We start from the raw sequence: 25,904 nt of genomic DNA on the forward strand, positions 1-25,904 counted from the left end.
GTCCATCCAGGGTTCTATTAATCAGTAAAATTAGATGCTGGAACAGAACCGGCCTCACTGCTCCGAAGCAGACAGCAACAGCTGATTAGAACAGCTTCATGGGTCGAGAGACAAGTTGACAAGTTGTTCTGTGAGCATTAAACAATAAAAATAACCTCATGTTAAATCTGAACCCTTCCAGTTTAATCCCGCAGCAGATCTATGAATCGAACGGAACCATCCGCAGAGAAATTAAATATGACAACATGCTGCTGCTGTAATCCTGGTGGCGCTTATCAACTGTCAGCGTCTGACCGTGTGTGAGTGTGTGTGTGAGAGTGTGTGTGTGTGTGTGTGTGTATGTGTGTGTACGTGTGTACATGTGTACGCGTGTGTGTGTGGGTGGGTGTGTGAGTGGCTGGTGAATGCTGGGGTGAAAGGCCAACGCAGGTCGTCTAGTGCTGACACAAGCAAAATGATCCAAACTCCATCACTCCATCACTGATCAATAAGATGAACTACTGTTCAGTTGTCAATCACATTACATCAGGACAGTTAAAAAAAAAAGGAAGGAAGGAAGGAAGGAAGGAAGGAAGGAAGGAAGGAAGGAAGGAAGGAAGGAAGGAAGGAAGGAAGGAAGGAAGGAAGGAAGGAAGGAAGGAAGGAAGGAAGGAAGGAAGGAAGGAAGGAAGGAAGGAAGGAAGAGTCCCTGTCAGGAGACAGAAATAAAATTCAGGTAATGATGAAAGAGGATAAGGGTAAGAACAGAGAGACTGGGACAACAGAGGGTGAGAGAAAGAACAGAGGGGTGAGATCAGGAGAACAGAGGGGTAAGGACGTACCTTTAGTTCGGACCACACCAGTCCTTTTACGTCCGTCCAACAAGTCCCGTCTGACCAATCAGATGTGGCGCTGCAGGTCACTTGCTTCACAGGGAGGTTATAAAGTGATGTGATGCTCTGAGGAGCAGCTTATTGTGTTCTCATACACATCCGGTCCAACCACGCTGCAGCGGGAACAGAACCAACGAGTTCGGCACAGTGAGTACTCATCATGGTTCTGTTACTGGAGTCAAGGTCAGTGTCCAGGTGAAGACTTTTAGAGGCTCTGTCAGGGTGGTGTTGGAAAAGAAACGGTAAAGATCTCAGGTTGGTGGCATCTGGAGGAAGTAAACATCACAGATGTGAGCCATTAAGACTCTGGAGTTCTACAGACTTGGACCACAGAACTAGGTTTAATTGACAGTAGCCCTGCCTTCTCAACTGGAGTTACTTTTAAGGGAAGCTGGAATGATCAAAACTGTTTTTGTAGTTTGATGAGTCTCAGATTTATTGATCAGGTTTATTTAGTTCCCTTTAACAGCCGACTTTAGCTCACCTTGACCCCACCCCTCCAAAACATTTAGTGGCAAACTTGAACTGTTTCAAGCCAGTGTGTCTGGAAATTTTTTTAACTTGGTCCAATTTTATGTATTTGCGCTGATAAACAAACCGAACAGAGAACATGACCTCACTGGTAGAGATTATGAGGTCATAGAATGTACAAATGTCTATTGTCTTTTCACTGCAGTGGAGGTGGGAGGGTCATCGGTTGATCAATCAGCTATCATTATCATTGATCGACCCTATGCTTCAAACAATGAGATTTAAATTGAATACACAACTTTTATTGGATGAAATTTCTGCTTACCATTAATAACACATCTCACATCTGCAGCAACTGGTCCTCCAGATATTTTTAAAAATAAATAAGAGCATCCCTCCTCCTCCTCCTCCTCCTCCTCCTCCAGGCCTCCTCCAGTGAGGAGTCATTTTTGTGAAGATGTCTAATAGTTGTTGTGAGATTTATCTGATAATCTGATGTCTATGAACGTGACCCTCTTGACAAACAGCTAGTGTGACCACACCCTGATGCTGGTCCACACGTAGGCAGCAAAGCTTTTCCCCAGTAAGGCTAACCTTTGATGATGAGGAAGAGGAGCTGGCTTCATCTGTTTCTGAGTTAAAGTTAAGGCGTGATCACAGACCTATTGTGATCGGATATATTTACCATCAGGGTTAGTCCTGGCGGCAGGTTTGTGGGTGTGACTCACGGTGGCAGGGAGGGGCGTGACCTTTCAGACGGATCTTTTCTGAGCTGATGAGCAGCTGTTAGCTTTGCCTCAAATCCAGGCTAATGGCGTTCCAGTCTGCTGACCTCATGGCTGGGTTTGGGTGGGTTTACTAACAGCTAACCGGCAGAAGGTTATTTCCTTCATTCTCATCTTTTTTGTTTCCGTCCTGATTTCTTTTTTCATCCACTCGTCTGTTAGTCCGGCTTTTTAATCAGTGGAATTTTTCAGTCTGATTGATTTAAGGGAATAATTACTTCATACCTGACCAATCGAATACAGGGCAGGGTGGGTGATGACATTGCCATAGCAGCAATTAATAAATGATGGAGGTGAGCGCTTTTTGGCTGTGAATCTAATTCGGTTGCTTCGCTGCAGAAAGTAGTGCCCAGGAAAAGTTACAGCTTTCCTTTAGTTCTCCATCATGAAAAGCTGTGATCCTGACAAATTTAAAGATGGATTATTTCTATTTCCAGCTTTTATTTAAAAGCACACTTACTTCAATTGTTTCTACCCATCTATTGACCGTTAGCTGCATACTAACATCCGCTACCTGCTACCAGCACGTCACAGGCTGACGAAAAGAAGCTGGATTTGAATAATATAGAACTCAAAGCGTTCAAATCCAACAGAATACAAAGATTCAAATCCAACTAAGAAGACAAACACAAAGCAGTAAAATAACATGAGATACACCTCATTGTCGCTTCCTGAGGCAGTCGAGGCAGGAAGTTCTTTATAATCAGGTCAGATAATGTTGAGGAGACCTGGAATGACCTGATGGACCTTCAAGAACCTTAAAGAACCTATGTTTTTATGTGTTCAGATGCCTAAATTACCAGAAATGAAGGAGTTTGGAGGTGCTATTCATTACCTCCGTCTCACTAACTTGGAGAAATTGGCTGCCAAGACTCTGGCCTTCGACGGTACGAACACTTCATTGAACATGAAACTCACCCATCTCATCATTTGCATTCAAATTAAATGTACACCTTTACAGGTGTGAGTTCAAAGAGGGAAATATTGTCCAGTCTGGTCTATCCCTGATCCACTAGGGTCAGAAAATAGAACCATGATAATGTCTTACTGTAGTTATTAAAAGAAATTATGGTGGTCCTTTTTTTTAACTTAAGGTTTTTAAAGGAACTCTATCACAGATTAAGATGAGTAATTACTATAAAATGCATCACACACTTTTTAAATAATGTTTAAGAGAAAAAGTAGGTATTCTAGCGTTAACATCAGATTTTCCCACACTGGTTAATCACCCTCAGGTAAGAAGCGGGTTTGGGTGCCGGATGAAGTGGACGCCTACATAGAGGTGGAGATTAAAGAGCTGAATGGAGACAAGACCACCGTGGAGACAAAGGATGGACGGGTTAGCTCATACTCGGCTAATGCTAATTGCTGCACCCCAGAAAGATTCTTACGAGGAGCTCTTTTCTTGTACTTACGAGATCTTAGCTCATTATAATGAGATTATTTCTCAAAATGACCTATTTTTTTCTTAGAATTATATTTTTTTGATACAAGATAATTTCTTAGAATATAAAGTTAACTTCTATGCATTACGAGATTTTTTTTTTTTCATAATTTCAAAAACATGACTAAACATCTTCAAAATTACTTTTTAGCAAATCTTGTGACGTCATCAATCAAACCGGTGAAGCTTTGAGTCTGATTCTAATCCTGTTGAACGTTTCAGTTTCTGGTCGTGAAAGAAAGCGACATTCAACCAACAAACCCGCCCAAGTTTGACATGGAGGAGGACTTGTCTATGCTGACTCAGCTGAATGAGGCTTCTGTCCTCTTCAACCTGAAGAGGAGATACTCCATGTGGCTGATCTATGTCAGTCTTTGTCATTGTCGATGTATTATTATTATTATTATTATTATTTAGTTATTTAGTTATTTGTCTGCATCTCAGACCTACTCTGGACTCTTCTGTGTAACGATCAACCCTTACAAATGGCTGCCGATCTACACCAAGGATGTGGCCGCAACCTACAAAGGGAGGCGTCACTCCGAGACCCCGCCCCATATCTACTCCATCGCTGATCATGCCTACGCCGACATGCTGCAGAGTGAGACACCGCTGACCTTTGACCTCTAACATTAACCATGCAGTTAGCATTAGCCCTTGAAACTTTCGTCCAGAAAAAGAGAAGGACTTATAATTGCGGTGTTTCTACCCCTAACCATTATTTTGTACAAAACTAGTCAAGAATTCTAGTGTAATAACAAATAGCTTATTTTGCAATGTATACCAATAGTAATTCACCAACAGCTAATATGACTACTGTGGTGTATTTTCCTAAATACACTGAATATTTTTGTTAACGTGTAAAGTTAACTTTTTTATGATAAGCTAACAAAATATTTTTGGTATCTAGGTGTAATGTGGATATAAAACAGAAAACCATATGGTTTCTGACAGTCAAACTGGTCAAGCTGTCACAGCTAACTGTTTGGCCATGCTACTAATCTGTCGTTATGCTGTTCTCTTTTTCTCCATTGTTTGTTTTTAAATTGCTGAATTTTCCTCTACAGATCGCGAGAACCAGTCAATGCTGATCACGTGAGTCAGAACTTCTGATTTTGACCTACAAATCTTCTTTTCCTTTCGGCTTTTCCCTTCCAGGGTCGCCACAGCAAATCGATTGCCTCCATCTAACCCTGTCTTCTGCATCCTCTTCTCTCACACCACCTACCTTCATGTCCTCTTTCACTACATCCATAAACCTCCTCTTTTGTCTTCCTCTAGAGTCTAGACCAAAGACTAACATGGTTAACGATTTTGACCAACAAATGTTGTAATGGAAAAGATGAAAAATAAAGTCAGCCAGTTAGAATTACAGTTGTTAAAAATCTGCAAAAAATCTATGACTCTTTTCTTTCATTCGTTCAGAGGAGAGTCGGGTGCAGGAAAAACAGTCAACACAAAGAGGGTGATTCAGTACTTTGCCACCGTTGCCGCTATGGGAGAAACTGTGAAAAGACAAGTTAGTCTCCTTTATTTTACTTGCATGTGGTTGCTGTAGTTTAAAGCAGGTGTTGTCTCTCAGTAGCCCATGATCTGTCTCAGAGTACTAAGGGATCTCTGGAGGACCAGATCCTCGAAGCCAATCCGGCCATGGAGGCATTCGGCAACGCCAAAACCATACGCAACGACAACTCCTCTCGCTTTGTAAGTCTAGCAAAGTCTTGGTGGGGAACTGAGGAGGAAGTTGTCTTGTGTTGTATGTGTGTTACAATGATTCTGTTTTCAGGGAAAGTTCATCAGGATTCATTTTGGGCGGACCGGGAGGCTGGCGTCCGCTGACATCGACATCTGTGAGTCATGGCGGACAAATTTCAGCGATATTTGAATATGTTTATATTGCATAATATAGTCTGCTATAGACCCCATTTTACCCTGCTTGATATCAAGGCTGGGTTTGAGTGCAATCTGGTGTGAAAGCTAGCATTGCAAGATAGCCCGAAATAGTGGATTCGTTCTATTTATGGGCTAACCCTAACCCCAACATGAGCCGCTGTGTGACATCTAGTGAGTCAAACAATCAGATCAAACCGCTGTTAATTTTTCACCAGCTCCTTTCTTATTCCAAATACAGACCTTCTAGAAAAGTCCAGAGTTGTGTTTCAGCAGCCAGGAGAGAGAAGCTACCACATTTACTACCAGATCCTGTCCAATCAAAAGCCGGAGTTACATGGTAAGCCCGCTGACCACCACATACTGTCTAGTTACAAACAACCATCAACAGGAACATTTTTTATAAACCAAAACTGAGAGTCAGAAAGCCAATACAATGATAACTAGATTTAAAGTAACTGAGTTAATTATCTTGTTCTATTCGGTAGACATGCTGCTGGTGAGCACCAACCCCTACGACTACCACTTCTGCTCCCAGGGGGAGACCAAAGTAGAAGGCATTAACGATGGGGAGGAATTGAATCTCACCGATGTAAGACCCACACTCCTCGCAGCCAAAGACACACACTGTCCCCAGCTAACACTCAGAGTGTAACCTCTTCGTCCATCCGCAGCACGCAATGGACACGCTGGGTTTCACACAGGAGGAGAAGCACGGCTGCTATAAGATTGTTGGGGCCATCATGCACTTTGGGAACATGAAGTTCAAGAAGAGGCAAAGAGAGGAACAGGCCGAGGCCGATGGCACAGAGAGTAAGGGTTCCTCAGTTTGAACGACTTGTGGTGTTAGCATAGCAGGCTACCTTAATTTAAACAGCATGTTTCAAACACAGAACCCCTCCCGCCCACCCTGAATTGCTGATCTTTAATAAAGGAGTTGCAACCCAATGACAAAGTCTCATCAAAATCAGTTTAGGGACAAATCAAAAATGTTTCTATCGAACAAGTTGAAATGTGTCTTACAGCCGCATCTAGGCTCCGCCCACATCACTTCCTAACAAATATTTTCTTTGAATATGTTGGGGACTGATGAAAACTTGTTGATGAGAACCCCCAATGAGACCCCCAGTTATCTGGATTCAACATGGCCCACCTCCCATAGTGTAGTCTTTTTTATTGTCTTGCTCTGCCCCCTGGTGGATCTGGGTAATGCCTATAACTGTATGTACCTTACTGCTTTGGGGTACCGGCTCAAAAAGCCTAGGTACTGATTGAGTATCTCCTGTGTGTTGAGGTTTGGATAAGGCTGCATACCTAATGGGCATCAGTTCTGCTGATCTACTGAAGGGACTCCTGAACCCCCGGGTAAAAGTTGGAAATGAGTTCATCGTTAAAGGACAGACTGTAGAACAGGTAACTGATCGATCCTTCGATCATGATCTCCAGTCTATGCAGCATTAGATTAATCTCTAACTGGACTTCATTTCTGTTTGTGCTGTAGGTCTATTTCGCGGCAGCAGCCCTGGCCAAAGCCACATATGACCGAATGTTTAAGTGGCTGGTGGATCACATCAACACGTCCTTAAGCACCCCTCTGCCTCGTCAGTACTACATCGGTGTCCTCGACATCGCCGGCTTTGAAGTGTTTGAGGTAAAGAAGACAGAGGAATAGAGACATTGATTCAGGATGTAAAACTGTTTAAATTATCCTTTTGTTCTGCATGCCTAAAAACTACAAAAATCAAAATTTTAACCTTATATTTTATACTTTTGTAACCACAAGTGGCTACAAAACTATACTCCAACACAATCAGACAACCATCCATAAAACCCTAACCATCACCCTGACCCTGACCATAACCATAACCATAACCTAAACAAAGTGTTTTAAGGGATTTTAAAACTCTGACTAAATTAAAACCTACATCAACATGCATTTTCTTTTTCTGCAGTTTAATAACTTTGAGCAGCTGTGCATCAACTTCACCAACGAGAAACTGCAGCAGTACTTCAATCACCACATGTTCATCCACGAGCAGGAGGAGTACAGGTTGGAGGGCATAGAGTGGACCTTCATAGACTTCGGTTTGGACTTACAGGACTGCATAAACCTCATTGAGAGGGTGTGTGCGTGCCTTATACTCATTTACTGTTAACGATGTCCTCAATTAAGGACGTTGAAGAATTAAACGAATGAATTTTGTTAGAGGAAATTCATTCATTCGTAATTTTATTTGAGGAATTAAACAAATAAATGAATCTTGTTTTAGCCCTTGGGTATTCTGTCCATCCTGGAGGAGGAGTGTATGTTCCCCAAGGCCACGGACCAAAGCTTTAAAACCAAACTCTATGACAACCATTTAGCAAAGTCACCCAGTTTCCAGCGGCCACGTCCAGACAAGAAACGCAAATACGAGACCCACTTTGAGGTGGTTCACTATGCTGGAGTGGTGAGTATCAGCTAAGATCCCTTTGGAGATGTTGCTGATCTAGGAACTTGCAAAAATTTCCACCACAGTGCAGGTCAAACCTTTGCTTTGCTTTGCCAGAACTACCAATTACTTTTTGAGCATTGTTTTGTTTGAATCTTGAAAACATCTACAAAATCACAAAAATGTATTGGTTTAACAACCATCACATATTTCTTTGTGTTATCTGCATTCACTTATTAAGATGTGTTGTTATTCATAGTTACAGCAGGAAGGAACATGTTAAATCATGACAAAACTTGAACAGTGGCCCTAGAATAAAGCCACGAGGAACTCCATATCAACACAGTGGAGGTTTCAAGAATCATACCTTCCTCCGTGTAGTCAGATATGGTCATGGTTGAGGTCACATCGATGTCACATGTTTCTCTTGCTGTAGGTGCCATACAATATCACCGGCTGGCTGGATAAGAACAAAGATCCTCTGAATGAGACGGTGGTGGCTCTGTTCAAGAAATCCTCCAGCAAACTAATGGCTGCAATTTTTGCAAGTTACATCAGCGCAGAGATGGGTAACTAAACAAACAGCGATGTAACAAATACAACTAAGTGTGTTTACAGGAGTGTAATTAAGCAGTACTGTATTGCTATTTCAGCTTGTGATATGAAGGCCGAAACCAAATTCAGGAAGAGGAAAGCAGCTTCCTTCCAAACAGTTTCACAGTTACACAAGGTGATTCAATATTCTGACAACAAATGCCAGACACCGGGAAAATTGAATCTACTGAACAGTTTAAACGTCAGTTAATCCATGCCTTGATTGACTGCATTAGGCTGGGAATGTCCTATTGATGGTCTCCAATTTTGAATGTTCTTAAATACAGGAGAACCTGAATAAGCTGATGGCTAATCTCCGCAGTACTCATCCTCACTTCGTCCGCTGCATCATCCCCAACGAGACCAAGAGTCCAGGTAACCAAAGAGCTGAGGAGGCAATGGTACTCTAAACCATCAATAAATCAATCAAGTTTTATTTATATAGCGCTTAATCATGGCACAAGACATTTCAAAGCGCTTTAACAGACAGAGAAATCCAACTGAACCCTCCAGAGCAAGTATAAGCGACAGTGGTGGGGAAAAACTCCCTCGATGAGGAAGAAACTCCAGGCGGCCATCCGTCTTGACCAGTTGGGTGGAAAAGAAATCAAAGGAAGATAAGAACAGGGAAAGAGAAAGAGTAACAGAGAGTGGCAGATAGACCAGATAGAGTCAGTGTCAATGTGGTTAAGGTTACGTTTCCCATTGCTAAAGTCAAGGCACAATTACAGCTGCATGGATGACTGTATGGCGGCACGGAGGAAGAAAGGAAGCAGGACCCCAGCTGATGGACAGATGAGGGGTGTTACTGGTGGGCTTGGAGGTGCAGGTCCACAGAGGAAGGTCTATAAGAAAAAAAAAAGGTCTACATTCTATGTTGTGATCTTTATTTGGGCAGGTTTTTGTGTATTGGCTGAATGAGAAACAGCAACTCCCCCAGATGAACACCAGCAATGACACTTTTGCAGGTTTGCGGGACTCTGCACCGGGTAGACCATTGTGCCCATGAAGACCATGGTGACACCACCATGATCTGAGGTCATGGATCTGCCTCTAGTCACCTATTTGTTCTCCAATTCAAGACTCTCCTCTCAAACTCACAGCAAAAGACAAGCATTTTGTTTATATAATTGTATTGATGGAGATAAAAACCAAATCAAACATTTTCCACTCATTCATACTAAATTAAGATAAATGTGTTGTAACAGAAGTGAAAGGATGGAAGAATGAATCTAGGATATCCAAATAGGACACTGGTGTCTGTTCCAGGTGTGTTGGATCCCTTCCTGGTCCTCCATCAACTGAGGTGTAACGGCGTCCTCGAAGGGATCAGGATTTGCAGGAAGGGGTTTCCAAACCGTGTTCTGTATGCCGAGTTTAAACAACGGTCTGTCCTAAACTGAGTCGCTTAGAAACACCAGTTCATGTTACAGCATTGAACCAATGAGGGAGTCATTCGTCAATAATCCATTTCTTCCTCAGTTACCGAATCTTGAATCCCGCTGAGATTCCAGAGGACTCCTTTGTTGACAGCAGGAAAGCTGTAGAGAAACTTCTGGGTTCTCTGGACTTAGATCACAACCAGTACAAGTTCGGACACACTAAGGTACCTCAAAAGACCGCCTCCAGGGTCTCAGGGGTGAATGTACCAAAATTCTGTGTTCAGATACCCCTGCTTGTAAAACAGTCTGTCTTCTCCTCTCAGGTGTTCTTTAAGGTGGGTTTGTTGGGTCAGCTGGAGGACATGAGGGACGAGCGCTTGTCTCAGATCTTCACTGTTGTTCAGGCCATAGCCAGAGGGAAGCTGATGAGGATGGAGCGAGCAATGATGCTGCTGCAAAGGTAGATGTTGGCAATCAGACATATATACTATAACACTCCAACAAGGTCAAATAGTTGTACATCAACCCTGGACCCCACTGGAAACCATCATTTTCTGCAAATAAACCTGCAGGAAACAACCCAATGTCAGCTAGTAACTGTGTGCTTTTACCCTCCTTGTTAGCATATAGCGGCTGTACTGTTCTCTTCATGTGTTACACTTTCCAAGCGTTAACATGAGTGAAACAGCCAGCCAAACTCCTTTCCAAGAGCCAGGAAGTGAGCGACCTTGCTCCTTTAATAACTCTCCACACAATTTAGTGGCGATGACACATTGAAATGGAGTGAAACTATAAAATAAAATACAAAAAATATATGTAAATAATCTTAAACAGTTTAAACAATTGCAATTAACTTAATGGACACAGAACAGGTAAGTAGATAGCTGTAAGGTTGTTTTCTAAACACATACAAATAAAGTTTCTAAATACAAATAAACTTTACAAAATGTCCGCAAATATAAACACTTAAACATAAAGAAAAACATCTACACTTACAGCCACTGCTTTCTGGAGGATTAGCACCCAATTATGAATTTGTAACACACTCGATGTCATCACGCTTTTCGTCTCCGCTCGCATCGCTACTCTACTTCCTACTTCCTGTTTCCTGTTACCGCTAACTTCGGTCCTTCAAAATAAAAGCATCGCGATCTTTCTAAAACGCGAATAAAACAATAATAAAACACATTTATATAATCAAACTTATCTTTGTCTGTAATATTTATGTTTGCTGTTGGACAAACTAAACAAATCTAAATGCAATCTGCGATTTGCTGAAAACACTCCTGATGATTAATGGTTCAAGTGCAGCTATAAACCAGAGTTTGACTTCATAGAACCGTCAGCTGAGCTCTAATGATGCATGTTTCTAAATCATGTGGTCTTCTCAGGGATGCTGTAACGGTGATCCAGTTCAACCTGAGATCGTTCTTCACCGTGAGGAACTGGCCCTGGATGATGATGTTCTATAAGCTCCGCCCTCTGCTCAGGAGCGCTCAAAGGGAGAAAGAGCTGGCTGCTCTCAATGAAGAATTCACCAAACTGAAAGGAGCCTATGACAAGTGTGTTCACATGTCTAGTCAGGAATTTAAACACATGACTGGTTTGCAGATATTTATTGGGACTGTCGTTCTGCATTTCATGTTGCTCACCTTGTTTGTTTGTGTTTCAGGGCAGAGGAGAAACGGCTGGAGGTTGAGGAAAGGCAGGTGGTCTTGGTTCATGAGAAGAATGACTTGTCTCTGCAGCTCCAAGTTGTACGTCTATAATTAAATTTTTATGGTATAATAATGTAATGTACTAATTAAACATTGTCTGTTTGATTGGACACAAGTTTATGACAATTACTATTTTTTAAAAATTTTCAGATACAGTAATCTCCCATTACTGGCGGTAAATGCATTCCAGGACTACAACAAAAATCCGTAATATATCGACCAAATATTTATTTTAATATTTACGGTAATTTAAACTTTTATGAACCCTCCCAATACGGATGTTAAACCAACTCATATCTATACTACCTTTCCCCATACTCATATAGACTGTTTAAAACACTTTTGTAAACTTGTAGGAGGAATCGTGAGTCTTGGAACGCAGTGCGCACAAAGGTGCTGTCATCCAATAGCATGGATGACGTACGGTATCACATGACTACAGCTCATGGGAGACACTTGCTCCTCGCCTCTCGGTCTCTCCCTTGTCCTTAATGAAATGATACCTTACATCTCGAGGACAATATATAATGTATGTACTGTAATTTTAAAAATCCGCAGCATAGTGAAGTTGTGCATCTTGAAACGCAAATAAGCGAGGGATTAGTGTACTTCAGATTCAGCTGCTAGGAGTGAATGTTAGCATCTCTGCTGTGTGCTCGCTGTGTAGGTTGTAATCACGTTATTCTTTCAATAATGTAGGAGCAGGACAACCTGACAGATGCAGAGGAACGCTGCAACCAGCTGATCCAGTCAAAAATTACTCAGGAGTCGAAGCTGAAGGAGATGCAGGAACGTCTGGAGGATGAGGAGGAGGTGACAGCAAAGCTGATGTCCAAAAAGCGTCAGCTGGAGGATGAGGTGTCATCACTGAAGAAGGACGTGGATGACCTGGAGATGACCCTGGCTAAAGTAGAGAAAGACAGACATGGAGTTGAGAACAAGGTACATTACTTCAAGACTCTTCTTTCTTGGTGACATTGCTATGCATGACTTTGAAAGTTTTTCTGTCCATCCAGGTGAAAAACCTCTCCCAGGAGATGTGTGTTCTGGATGAATCCATAGCCTCTCTGACCAGAGAGAAAGCTGCCCTGCAAGAAGCTCACCAGCAGGTTCTGTGTGACCTTCAAGTACAGGAGGACAAAGTCAACATGCTGGCTAAAGCTAAAGCTCGTCTGGAGCAGCAAGTGGATAATGTAAGAAATGTCACCAAGTATTAAGATATGGGTCGGATCACAGGTTGGACAGGAAACACTGTCTGATGGTTCCTGTTAGTCAGTCAACACCCTTTTAATTCGCAGTTTCAGAACAATAAAAAGAAAAAAACAAAATAAGTGCATGAAAAATAAGTTCTGGCTTGAGTCTCAAGGTCCAACTTCAGTGTTTGTAGTCATAGAGCATTACTGGAGAATCCTTCTTCAGGATCTTCCTCCTATGTAGTATTATGGAAACGTTTGGACTCCAAACCATAAACTGACTCATAAGGAACTCCTATAACTGACTCTTAAGGAACTCATAACACTGACTACACTGATCACCTACTGGACCCTTGGAACAAACTCAATAACATCAGAACCACCTAAAGGACTCCTCGAACCTGTTAAAACATTGGTGGACTAATAGATATATACAGAGGTCAATTGGAATGTCCCAAAGCATCACTGCTGCTTAAACATTTTAAATGAGCAAATGAATGTACAACAGGTCCACTAAAACCTCTTGTATCACTGACAGAAACCCATACATATATGTTCCTGAAGGACCACAGGGATATCTACCTAAAGAACCTTAAATCTCAATTAGAACTAAAATTAGAACAGACACTGCAACAAAAATAAACTCTAAATCCAAAAAACCCTTAAAACCTCCTCAAAGAGTCAGCATCAGTATCTGAAGGTCTAGAACCTCCCACTAAACAATATGTAGAACCTATTAGTGGACTGCAAGAAATACCCAGAGAACACTTCACCTGGACCTTCATTCTGTACTTTCAAATGACCATAAACACCACAACAGAGATTGCTAAAAATGTTTCTAATTGATTAACTCAATTATAGTACCGATAGATTACCAACCAAATCTTTTCCAGTTTGCACAAAGGCACCCGTAAGAGTCCTTTCAGTTACCACAGGTGCCACCTAAAGGACATCTAGAGCTTCTTAACTGACCATTAGAGGCTCCGAAAGGACCACAGTAAGAAACTAAATGTCCCACAAATCTCCTCAGTGACCTAAAGGACCAACCCTCCATGATGGCCATAAGACGTTCCAATGGGTTTGAAAGTATTTTAAAATTGGTGGTTAATTAAAGGAAACCCAACATGATGGAGCAAAGGTACTTTCAGTGTCTATGAGTGTCTCTAATTTCTGAGAACTGATATATCTGCTCCCTACAGATAGAAGGTTCCTTAGAGCAGGAGAAGAAGGCAAGGATAGAACTGGAACGAACAAAGCGTAAGCTCGAGGGGGATCTGAAGCTATCTGTGGATTCAGTGAGGGAACTGGAGAACCAAAAGACAGAACTGGACGAGAGACTGAAAAGGTAAGACCATGTGGAATCTCATTGTTTTATTTAACCAGTTAGATTGATTCTTGTGTCTATATTTACCGTATCTCTCTCCATCACTGCGTTCTCTCTCTCTCTCTCTCTCTCTCTCTCTCTCTCTCTCTCTCTCTCCCTCTCTCTCTCTCTCCCTCTCTCTCCCTCTTCTTGTCTATCTCCATATCTTCCAACAGAAAAGACTTTGAGTTGGCCCAGCTCCAATCTAAAATGGAGGATGAACAAAGTTTAGTTGCTCAGCTTCAAAAGAAGATGAAGGAGCTTCAGGTTGGTCAGAGTGATCCAGATTGGAACTCTTCCCCTCCCCGATCGTTCCCTTCATGGCGGCTGCTCATGCAGGTTTGTGCTCCATTCCTCAGACACGTATTGAGGAGCTGGAGGAGGCATTGGAGGCAGAACGATCTTGGCGTGCCAAAGTTGAACATCAAAGGAATGACATTGCCCGAGAGCTCGAGGACCTCAGTGAGAAACTGGAGGAGGCTGGAGGAGCATCCGCTGCTCAGATCGCCCTCAACAGGTCAGCTGGACTTCAACCAATCATGTTGTGGTTCAAACCAAAGTATCTCAGCTACTGTTTCGTGCCATCATCAGGTTGTTTATGTTTAGGGTTAATCCAAAAACGCTGACATGGCAATGTATAAACTTCATACACTGACTTTCTGTTCTTCAGACTGCATTATACTTCCTACTGTGGTGAGGAAGATGTGGACGATGTTGTTTGTTAATTGAAGGATGTTCAGACTGTTCCTGAGACCCTTTTTGTCTACTCCCGTCATCATAAATTACAACTAAGTTGTCCAACAGGAAAAGGGAGGCAGACTTCCTGAAGATACGACGGGAGTTGGAGGAGACAGGCCTTCACCACGAAGCAGCAGCTGCCACCTTGAGGAAGAAGCACTCAGACATGGTGGCGGAGCTCAGCAACCAGATTGACACTCTGCAGAGAACCAAACAGAAGCTGGAAAAGGAAAAGGCGGAGATTCGGTTGGAGGCTGATGACTTGGCAGGCAATGTGGAGCAGCTGACCAGGGCCAAGGTAACGGAGGGGCAGCCCCAATTTTGGTGTTAATATGGACCTGTTAATATGGATAAACCAGATGGGTGTGTGTGTTCATGTGTGTGTGTAGGTCGCTGTGGAGAAGATGTGTAGGGCCTTTGAGGACCAGCTGAGCGACAGTAGGAGTAAAGCTGAGGAGCTGCAGAGGCAGTTGGCTGAGGTCTCCACTCTTAAAGCTCGAGCCCAAACAGAGACCGGTAAGCCTATGTGTTACCGCCTCCACCGCCAGGAAGTATTTCAGGCTCAGATCAGGAAGAAAAATCTGATATCTGCTACTCTAATCTGATCAAATTCTTATTGAGTGATTTGGTTATTTACAGCTGATCAATCGAGCAAACAAGAAAACAAAAGACAATATTTATCAGATGTTTAATGTTTTTCCAGGTGAGTACAGCCGCCGTCTGGAGGAGAGAGAGGTCATGATTAGTCAGCTCCAGCGCTCCAAGGTGGGGGTTTGTCAGAACTATGAGGACCTGAAGAGGCAACTGGAAGAGGAAAGCCAGGTAACTGAACCTGATGGATATTTAACACAAGTACATTATATGAAGATGAACTGCATCCAACTGATCAAGTGTCCTGTCTCAGGGGCGAGTAGCGCTGGCCCATGCGGTGCAGACGTCCCGTCACGACTGCGGTCTGCTCCGGGAGCAACTGGAGGACGAGCAAGAGGCCAAGGCTGAGCTCCAGAAGGCGTTGACCAAAGTCAACAGCCAGGTGGTGCAGTGGAAAACCAAGTATGAGACGGATGCTGTGATGAAAATAGAGGAGCTGGAGGAAGCAAAGTAAGAGCATCTATCTAGAAACGTTCCTTTGTTCTTTCCTTCTCTCTATCTTTCTTTCTTTCCTTGTTTCCTTTACTTTCTTCCTTCCTTTTTTCAATATTTTTGTCATTGCAGGAAGAAATTAGTGGTCAAACTGCAGACGATTGAAGAAGCAGTGGAGACCTCCAATGCCAAATGTTCTTCACTGGAGAAAACAAAGCAGGGTCTGCAGACAGAGATCGAAGACCTAATGATTGAGCTCGAGAGATCCAACGCTGCTGCTGTTGCTCTGGACAAGAAGCAACGTAACTTTGATCAGGTCAATTAGTAAGGGTGACCCAACCCTAAATGTGGTCCAGATCTGCAGGCCAACCCAGGAGCTGTAGCTCAGAAATCAATTGAGATTTTTTTGTTTGCTTCAGCTGTTGAGCGACTGGAAACAGAAGTTCGAGGAGGCTCAGACAGAGTTGGATGTGTCACAGAAAGAGTCCCGCAGTCTCAGCACCGAACTCTTCAAATTGAAGAACTGCTATGAAGAAACCCTGGACCACCTGGAGACAATTAAACGAGAAAACAAGAACCTGCATGGTACTGTCAGGACCTCAATAACCTAATCAAGTGCAAAAGATCATAATATGATTGCCTCTAAAAGCAACACATAAATAGCAATGTGAGCAATATAAAGAATGATGAAGTCTTTTTAAAAAGGAAACAAACCTCAGCTTGGATTTGACCAACCAATAACCCCCAACCCGATTCCAGCAGTGTTTCAGTTATTATAATTGAAATGACTAATTCATTTTGTGTGACTACAGAGGAGATCCTGGACCTGACAGATCAGATCAACCAAGGCGGGAAGACCATCTATGAGCTGGAGAGAACGAAAAAGCTCCTCGATGTGGAAAAGAATGATATCAGAGCAGCACTGGAGGAAGCAGAGGTAAGTTATTTACCTGCTACACATAGCTGAAGATAGAATATACCAACTAAACTGAACTATTTTACCAATGAACTTTACAAAATCCAGGGTGCCCTGGAACACGAGGAGTCAAAGACCCTGAGGTTCCAAATGGAGCTGCAGCAGATTAGGACTGAGATTGAGCGCAAGATTGCAGAGAAAGATGAGGAGATCAACAACCTCAGGTACCAAATAACAAACATAAGAAATACAGCATCCATTTTCTTATCTGAAGTCAGGGCAAGGTGGAAGCAGGATAGTCAGGGTGTTCCAGAAATCTCTCTCCCAAGCAAACGGTTCAAGTTCCTCCTGGAGGATCTCAAGGCATCGCCACTTTAAACAAGATATGTCATTTAAGGTTTTGCAATAGGTTAAGATAGTTTCAGACACTAGACCTCGTAACTTTAAACCCGAAAGACTAGACTGACTAGACTAGACTAGACTACACATCTACTAGACTGGACAAGAATAGACCAGACTAAACTAGACTGGAGTGCACTAGACTAGATCAAACTGGACTAGAAGAATAGACCAGAATAGCTTAGACTCAACTAGACCAAACTAGACTAGACCACATGAGACTAGACTAGACTAGAATTCAGAATTTCAGAAATAAATATAAAAAAATCATAGTACGAGTGATAATACCAGCACTGTCCAACAGGCGGTGCCACCAGCAGTCTCTGGACAGCATGCAAACCAGTTTGGAGGCAGAAGTACGTAATCGCAGCGAGGCAGTTCGTCTGAGGAAGAAGATGGAGGGTGACCTAAATGAGATGGAGATTCAACTTGGACACGCCAACCGACAGGCCGCAGAGAACCAGAGGATCGTCAGGAACCTGCAGACAAAGGTAGACTCTTCCCATTTATTTAGCGATGGTACATCAGATGCATCTGATGGTACATCAGAGAGTTTCTTTCATGTTTCAACATGTTGTTCATCTAGTTGAAGGAGCAACAGGTGGAACTGGAGGATAAAGTCCACCTGGCCAACCAGCTAAAGGAACAGATGGTACTGCTGGAGCGACGCTGTTCACTGATGACAGCTGAGGAGGAGGAGCTACGTGGGGTCGTGGAGCAAACCGACCGCTCTCGCAAGATGGCTGAACATGAGCTGATGGAAATGACAGACAAAGCCAATATTCTCTCTACACAGGTAGGACACCACAAATGACTCATCAGTTGATTGATTGAATCCCTGGTTGATTTTCTGATCGATTGAATCTGATCCAGAATGCAGGTCTGGTGAGCAGCAAGAGGAAGCTGGAGGCTGATCTGTCTATACTGAACGGAGAGGTGGAGGAGGCAATACAAGAGAGTCGTAGTGCCGATGAGAAGGCCAAGAAAGCCATCAATGACGTCAGTCCTGACCTCTGACCAATCAAAAATAGTTTAATTTTCCAGATGCTATTGGTTTTTTTTTTTTTTAAACACCATCATCAAAATGTCTGCCGCTGAAAGTGGTCTCTGTGTCATCAGGCTGCCCTGATGGCGGAGGAGCTGAAGAAGGAACAGGACAGCAACAGCATGTTGGAGAGGATGCAGAAGAACATGGCGTCTACTGTGAAAGGTACAAAACCCTGGGATATGACGGTCAAAATAATGTCTTAGTGATATGGGAATGGTGCTGGAGTGATACGAGAGGTTGTCCATCTCCGGCAGACTTGCAAATCAAACTGGAGGAGGCGGAGCAAATGGCGCTGAAGGGAGGAAAGAAACAACTGAGTAAACTGGAGACAAGAGTGAGTACAGACAGAATAGTGGCTGGATGAGACTGAAGCTAAGCAGGTAAGAATGACAACTGCTGTATCTGCAGGTGAGGGAACTGCAGACAGATCTGATGGTGGAGCAGAAGAAGAGTGAGGAGTACCAGAAAGGGGTCCGTCGCCATGAGAGGAGGTGTAAAGAGCTGACATACCAGGTGTGATGACCTCACATCACAAAGTTTCTGTTCCTCAGGTGTTTGGGAGTGTGTTAATTGGTTCTCCTTGTCGTCCTATAGACGGAGGAGGACAAGAAGACTCTGCTGAGGATGCAGGAGATGGTCGACAAGCTTCAAGCTAAAGTCAAGAGCTACAAGAGACAAGCTGAAAATGCTGTGAGTCGATATTAAAGATAATAATAAGATTACCTTAAAGGGAGACACCACAAAAGAAACAATCCAAAACCAAAGGTCTTCATTTTAACACCACTTTAAAGTCCTGGAATAGGCTGTGTTGGTACTGGTACTGCTTTAGGGGCTTCTGATCTGTCTTGATTAATGAGTCAACATTTTCAAACCCTGATACAGTTACAGAAGGCTGGATCAAACAGAAAGTAGATAGATAGATAGATAGATAGATAGATAGATAGATAGATAGATAGATAGATAGATAGATAGATAGATAGATAGATAGATAGATAGATAGATAGATAGATAGATAGATAGATAGATAGATTGATAGATAGATAGATAGATAGATAGATAGATAGATAGATAGATAGATAGATAGATAGATAGATAGATAGATAGATAGATAGATAGATAGATAGATAGATAGATAGATAGATAGATAGATAGATAGATACTGTAGATAGATAGATAGATAGATAGATAGATAGATAGATAGATAGATAGATAGATAGATAGATAGATAGATAGATAGATAGATAGATAGATAGATAGATAGATAGATAGATAGATAGATAGATAGATAGATAGATAGATAGATAGATAGATAGATAGATACTGTAGATAGATAGATACTGTAGATAGATAGATAGATAGATAGATAGATAGATAGATAGATAGATAGATAGATAGATAGATAGATAGATAGATAGATAGATAGATAGATAGATAGATAGATAGATAGATAGATAGATAGATAGATAGATAGATAGATAGATAGATAGATAGATAGATACTGTAGATAGAAGATCTGTAGATACAAGCAGCATTAACAGGACTTATATACTAAACTATAACTAAAATATAAACAGTATAAAATTAAATTAAAATATAAACAGTATAAAATTAAATTAAATCTGTTCAACCACGTGCTGACCTCGCCACCCCCCCCCCCCCGCTCCTCCTGACAGAGTCATTGTACCCCCTGATGGCACGGGGCACGAAGGAGGACCTCGGCCTCTCTTTGGAGGCCGAGTAGTAACTTCCTGCAACTTTTCCATGTTTCTGTGGTATCAGGTGAAGGTGCAGGTTTTGTTCTGCAGACGGAGGTTTAGTCAGGTGATGTTTACAATGGGGTCCTTGTTAAATACATTAATCCCTCGCTTATTAGCGCTTCAAGATGCACGGCTTCATTACATTGCGGATTTTGACAGTGGGAGGTGTCAGCTCACACTCCGGAGCACTGCCGAGGCGCCCTTGAGCAAGGTGCCGCCCCCTTTACAAATTGCTCATGAGGGGCGCACCATGAAGGAGCTGCCCGCCACTCTACCTACCCTTGAATGCCTACAGCCCCCCTTGTGTGTGTGCATGTGCTACAGGGGCCTGTACTCACTAATATGTATGCATGCGTTTGAACTAACGACTAACTACAGTGTGCCTTCTTAATTTCTGTCTGTCGCTGTATCGAGTAATTTCATTTTTCGCGGGTGGTACTGGAACCCATTAACCGCAAGCAACGAGGGATTACTGAACCAGACTCTGAGGGATTCTAAGTCATTGGCCAACTAAATGCTGATAACATGTTTCCATACTAGGAGACATTTCCGTACTCCACTGTAAGATTTAATTCACAGTTGGCATTCCTCTGTCTGTCCACCAGGAGGAGCAAGTGAGCTGCACTGCAGTGCGTTTTAGGAAAGTCCAGCACGAGCTGGATGAGGCCGAGGAGAGAGTCGACATAGCTGAGACAAATGTCAACAAGCTGCGGATCCGAGCCCGCGAACAGAGCAGCAAGGCCACTGTAGTGAGTCGCTCCGACCATCAGATGGTTCCGTCTCATTCCAGGATACACCAATGACACAGCTGTTTTTGTGTTTCTGCAGATCGCTGAGTGATACTGAGCCACCTCTCCAGACATATCCAGAGTGTTTTTTGTGTGCTGTGTGTTTAATCTGATGTGTCCTGGATCTGTTTCTATTTTTTGTCACTGTAAAGCTTTAGTAAACTGGTTTACGGGAAGTATTTGAGGGCGGTGGACAGGTTTGGTTTGGTTACATAAGGGATGGGTGGAGGACAGAGCATTTATTCAGTTTATTATCTTCCTTCCAGACATGTTGTTACAGCAGATTCACTTTCATCAGTTTTGGAACATCAACAACATCCGAAAAGAAAAAAAAAAGAGTTGACGGGTAGAAGCCATTGGCTTGTAAAGTTCCCGTCCCCTAAATCAACAACGCCTCTCTCATTGCAACACATTATCAACCAAACTAATACATTCATTGCATGTCACATTTCAATTATTTTATTTTGGAGCGTTGTTGTTTAAAATCGTCCATTCAGTCCAATATGCATGCATCTTTGCACACGTCTTTGTCAGTTCTTGAAAAGAGTCCAATTTTGTTAATGATCTTTTTGCAGTCCATTCCGAGTGATGTTTCTGGGCAATTTTATGGTGTCGGTGCCAACTGAATTTCTTGTTTTGTGTGGCTGAGCTGATGGTAAATTCTGTGCCTCCCCACTCCTAGTCACTGGTGTCAGCATCACGGTTCCTGGCCATGGCATCCATATGTTTTCCCAATCCCTCCAGCTTTTGAGTGATGTCTTCCTGCTGGTCACTCATCCTGGCCATGGCATCACTCAACATCAGGGCCATGGCCTCCTTGCTTGCAGCATGCACTCTGGTCGTTGCCTCCATTCAGACAACATCAGAGATAGACTGAAGTGGTTAATACGAGGACAGATCCAGGATAGACAAAACAATATATAAATGACTCCACTTCTAATTTGGAATTTCTCTTGCCAAAAAAAAAAGGACTACATGTGAAACACAAATCTAAACTGAAAATGAACTATGGTCATAAAACCATGACTCAAACTCACAAAAACATCTTAACCTGTTGAAAACCTAAAGTCTTGTTTCTCTCGATGCAGAATTTCATCTCAGTTATACCGGTGCTACAAAACACCGGTATAAGCGGTGTATACCTCCACAGGCATGATGATATCATGCCTGTGGAGGTATAGTGTAACTATGCATAGCCAGATAGCAGAATACTAATCTGTTCCCATGCTAACAGCACCAATATCTGTCTAAATGTTGCCAAACCTGATTTTGTGAGTTGACAGACATTGTTGACATGTTTACATGTCTCTAATATAAACACTGTTGTAACGCATTTGAATGGAGGATACTTAACAAGGAGGAGGTCTCCCTGTTTCCATGGTAACATGTTGGGATAGGGTGTAGAGAGGTGAGAAGACGACTTGGAAAGTTTAACACTGCATTATGTGACGTTTTTGATTTGAATATTAACTCAGATGTGTGATGTCTCATAATGCAGAACTCCCGAACAGTTACTGTCTGTGCAGCACTTTAGTTTCTTTCAGCATGTAGCTTTTGGTTTTAGCATTTCATTAGCTGTAGGGTGCAGTCAATCAACAACACTCCATCAACCTGGAGGCAGCTCAACTCCAACGGAATGATCCAGGACCTCAAAGTCAGCTGGATGTCTATGTAGGCGTTGTGTTTTCCTGCCCCTGGTGGTCAAAACTCCTTCATTGCTCCTGTTGACGAGACTGTTTTCCTGTTGACGAGCGGGACGTCCTGCCAGTATCTGTGACTGTGATTAATGTTTGAAATAAAAACTTGCTGGTGTTTATTAGTAATCCCATTTCTTTAAATGCTTAACTTTACTGCTGGGGCTTCAGACCTGCCACCAACGGTCGCCAATCAGCCATTCATTCAGCCACCTGGATGGAGTCCTAATGAAGGGGACTACGTTACTAAAGTATTTTTTCTTACTTCTAAACAAAGAAAGCCAAATTTTTTTGATTTTTTGTAAGTATAGAATTACTTATTTATCAGAAATGAAAACATCACACAAACCACTAGTGTCCTGCTGATTGACACCCTCCCTGACTAAGGAATCAATGGCAGCAGGACCGTCTCTCAGCCATCCGGACGAAGATCTGGTTCATAGCAGATATATTATTTATGACATAAAGAACTGTAAAGTTGTTTCTGGTGGGTGACATCATAATCATTTGTGGTCACAGAGAAGGTGAAGCTTTCTGCTTGGTTTAAACACTTTATTCACAAACTAAAACCAATCACCAAGGCTGTACAGGTGTGTTAGATCAGTATCAACTTGTTGCACACATTTTACATTATGAACGCTCCATTGGTCCATTCAAATCTCCATCATCCAATCAAAGTGCTGGGCAATGTGTCCTTCAGTGTGTGAGTCCATCTGGTCCAGAGGTTTAGAAAAAAACAAACACTTAAACATCAACAAATACATTCAAATACAAGCAGGTGCTTCTTAGCTAGTTGTTAGACAAACACCGGGTTAACGTCAGTACGGACTGGTCCTGACTGGTCCTGACTGTCTCAAACACTGCTTGAGGAAAACTTGATAAAGCATGTTTTCTCCTCTATAGGTCCACAGCAGGATGTCATGTCCGTTGCTAAAGAAGGTTCTGGATGAACAGTACACCAAAGCATCTGCCTAAAAAATCATCTGTCTGACCAACGACATCCAGCCGTCACCATGAGTTTGTCTTTGAACCCCTCAAATCTGACAACTTCAGAGTTATAATGTAAAAAATTCTTCCCCTTTTCCTTGTATTTGTTCTCCTCTGTGATGTAACCGGGTCCAAAGCCATCCCTTAATGGAGACTAATGGATGGAGTCTCGTCTCTGGCGCTGCTTTAAAAACACCATCAAACAGTGAGTCACACCTGTGGGCGTGGCTGCATGCAAACCAGCTAATCAAAGGGAAGTGAAATGGAAAAGAGGCGTGACTCCCACACCCATGCTGGAGCTAATTCAGCTTCAATCCATGTATAAAGATGTGATGACATGCTCTTTCTATGTGTCTTGGGCCACATAGAAGGAGCGCCGAACCAACTGACGTCCTCCAAAACAGGACCAGGAACAAGAAGTCACTGATTGGTCATCATTCAGAGAGCAGCTGTCAGCAGAAATTTCCTAAACTTAGCTAAATGGCTACGACAGATGCTAATCACTGTTCGTCTCCAGCTTCAGGCCCTGTAAACGGATTTTGGCATCACTACAGCCAGTCCATGCTGGCTGTGGTTGCTGGTCTTCAGAGTCTTTCACTGATCAAATCAGTAATTTTAGGACATCAAGGATAACACCCGACTATCCCTGTCTAATTTCAGAGACGTAACATTTTAACAGAGGTGGTCTGAACACGGTCACACATCTGATGTCTGAATATTCAAGTTTTTACACGTTTCTCATTCGCAATTAAGGAGAAGCTCAAACCATGTGTGCAAAATTAGTTTGATCAAATAAAGTCATCAGGAATCAACACTTGAAATCTTGTTTCCTCTTTGCATTGTGGGTACTGACATCAGTCACCAGGTTAGTACAACTGTAGCTCTGTCGTCAGTAAAGCCATCGTTCTCCACGCCAACGACATTCAAGTTAGTAGAAGTTAAAAGAAAAAAAGATATGGCATCACATTCACATCAGTGGTGATGTCGCACAGTTCCGCACAGACGTTCGGCTGCTGCCATATAAGTTTAGAAAAAACAGGAGGAGAGATCATCCTCAGTCTTTACTGTCTGTTAGGAGGGCCATATATGGAGGTGTGAAACAAATATGGCTGCTGGGAGATTGCCTGGAGGGAAGGAGGAGGAGGAAGATGAGGAGGAGGAGAGGCTATTCTCCTACAAAAGATTTCACTGTTAGTTCAAAAGCTATCAACCATTTGAAAATGGCTGCCATTTTCTTCTGACCTCTCAAGACAAGTAATTTAAATGTAGGATTTTTTTTTCACTGCTTCCCAACAGAGTGGAAAGTTTAAATACAACTGAAGGTTTGAATGCAGAATTCTATGCACAAACGTCTTGTGCAACAACATATTTGATAAAGTATTGGGTAGAACAGCTAATGTGAGCATCAAATTATTTACAAGCCAACATGATCTTTATTTGGAGTAGTTGCTTGCTAATGCTGGGATATTTTAGCCCATAAGTTATCAAATATGTCATGTTTGCTAAACAAATGGCCCAATCCTGGAAAATTTTCTGGATCAGTTTTCATTATTGATCAGTTGGGAAGCAGTGAAAACGTTTATCAGATCCTGAAACCCAGGATGAAGTCTGAGTTTCACTGTTAGAGGAAAATGGCCGCTATGTGGAGACGGCCCATTAGGTGTGGTCACTCATTGCAATGGATAAAAAGCCAACATTTTCTTCAAACGTTATTAAATCTGTCAATGCCGTGGAAAAAAACGCTTCCAATAAAAATCTGCGTATTTCATGAATCATTTTTTCTAAGAAAAGAGGAGTCTGAAGAATCAAAGGAGAAACAGATTATGAGGCGATGGACGTCTCAGGTTTTGGTACCTCGGAGACGATAATCAGGGCAAATTAGGTCCTTTTTCTCAAACCAAAGCTGTTGATGTCTAACAGACAGGTGAGTAAATCCAAGTTTTCGTGACTCCCCCCTCCTCCCCCCCAAAGCAGCTCCCATCAGGCAAAAGGTGATGAAGTGGGGAGGAGGAGGAGCAGCCGCTGATGAAGAGGTGTGTTTGGTCCCAGCATCTCGGAGAAGCAGGGTCCAAAATGATGAAGGGTGGGACGTCCAAACACAATGAAGACCACGCCCTGCTCCTTCAGGCTGCTGTGGGTGGAGTCAGGACCACTCTCCAATCAATAAGGAAGCTCAACCTTTCCAGCCATCCCAGATCGGACCTCTGGATCCACACACAGAAACTAGTGTCACGTGTGTGTGTGTGTGTGTGTATGTTTGTGTGCGTGTTTGTATGGATAAATGGATAGATAGATAGATAGATAGATAGATAGATAGATAGATAGATAGATAGATAGATAGATAGATAGA

The 25,904-nt window shown here is 42.5% G+C and overlaps 2 protein-coding genes across 10 annotated transcripts in view; one reads left to right on the forward strand and one right to left on the reverse strand.

The window, feature by feature from the left end:
* The first annotated feature begins 970 nt into the window (after positions 1–970).
* On the forward strand, positions 971–22,689 carry LOC137604731 (myosin-7-like). Of its 2 annotated transcripts, none has more exons than XM_068328735.1 (46): positions 971–1,019; positions 2,916–3,015; positions 3,364–3,467; positions 3,795–3,938; positions 4,017–4,173; positions 4,640–4,667; positions 4,998–5,091; positions 5,175–5,276; positions 5,359–5,422; positions 5,704–5,802; positions 5,951–6,054; positions 6,137–6,275; positions 6,757–6,875; positions 6,964–7,113; positions 7,415–7,585; positions 7,733–7,912; positions 8,331–8,463; positions 8,548–8,624; positions 8,776–8,863; positions 9,758–9,875; positions 9,971–10,094; positions 10,194–10,330; positions 11,262–11,432; positions 11,543–11,627; positions 12,288–12,530; positions 12,605–12,781; positions 13,981–14,126; positions 14,321–14,411; positions 14,504–14,661; positions 14,949–15,180; positions 15,272–15,398; positions 15,586–15,704; positions 15,787–15,983; positions 16,098–16,281; positions 16,385–16,550; positions 16,778–16,902; positions 16,990–17,105; positions 17,585–17,771; positions 17,867–18,076; positions 18,154–18,279; positions 18,400–18,490; positions 18,583–18,662; positions 18,737–18,841; positions 18,923–19,018; positions 20,691–20,834; positions 20,914–22,689. In XM_068328735.1, exons 2-46 carry the CDS (start codon positions 2,916–2,918, stop codon positions 20,923–20,925), a joined length of 5,820 nt encoding a protein of 1,939 aa, XP_068184836.1. In that variant the 5' UTR covers positions 971–1,019; the 3' UTR covers positions 20,926–22,689. The 2 variants fall into 2 exon arrangements, with proteins under 2 accessions (XP_068184836.1, XP_068184845.1); XM_068328744.1 differs by having other exon boundaries at positions 20,691–20,831.
* A 416-nt stretch (positions 22,690–23,105) lies between these two features.
* The window catches only part of LOC137605930 (extracellular sulfatase Sulf-2-like), a 31,696-nt gene continuing 28,897 nt past the window's right edge, over positions 23,106–25,904 (reverse strand). For all 8 annotated transcript variants that reach the window (XM_068330937.1, XM_068330918.1, XM_068330928.1 and 5 more), the window contains one exon: positions 23,106–25,758. In XM_068330937.1, coding sequence (XP_068187038.1) covers positions 25,728–25,758 — 31 coding nt within the window. In that variant the 3' untranslated portion in view covers positions 23,106–25,727. The remainder of the gene's footprint in view (positions 25,759–25,904) is intronic.

The sequence above is a fragment of the Antennarius striatus genome, chromosome 2 (assembly GCF_040054535.1).
Source record: "Antennarius striatus isolate MH-2024 chromosome 2, ASM4005453v1, whole genome shotgun sequence".
Classification (NCBI taxonomy): Eukaryota; Metazoa; Chordata; class Actinopteri; order Lophiiformes; family Antennariidae; genus Antennarius; species Antennarius striatus.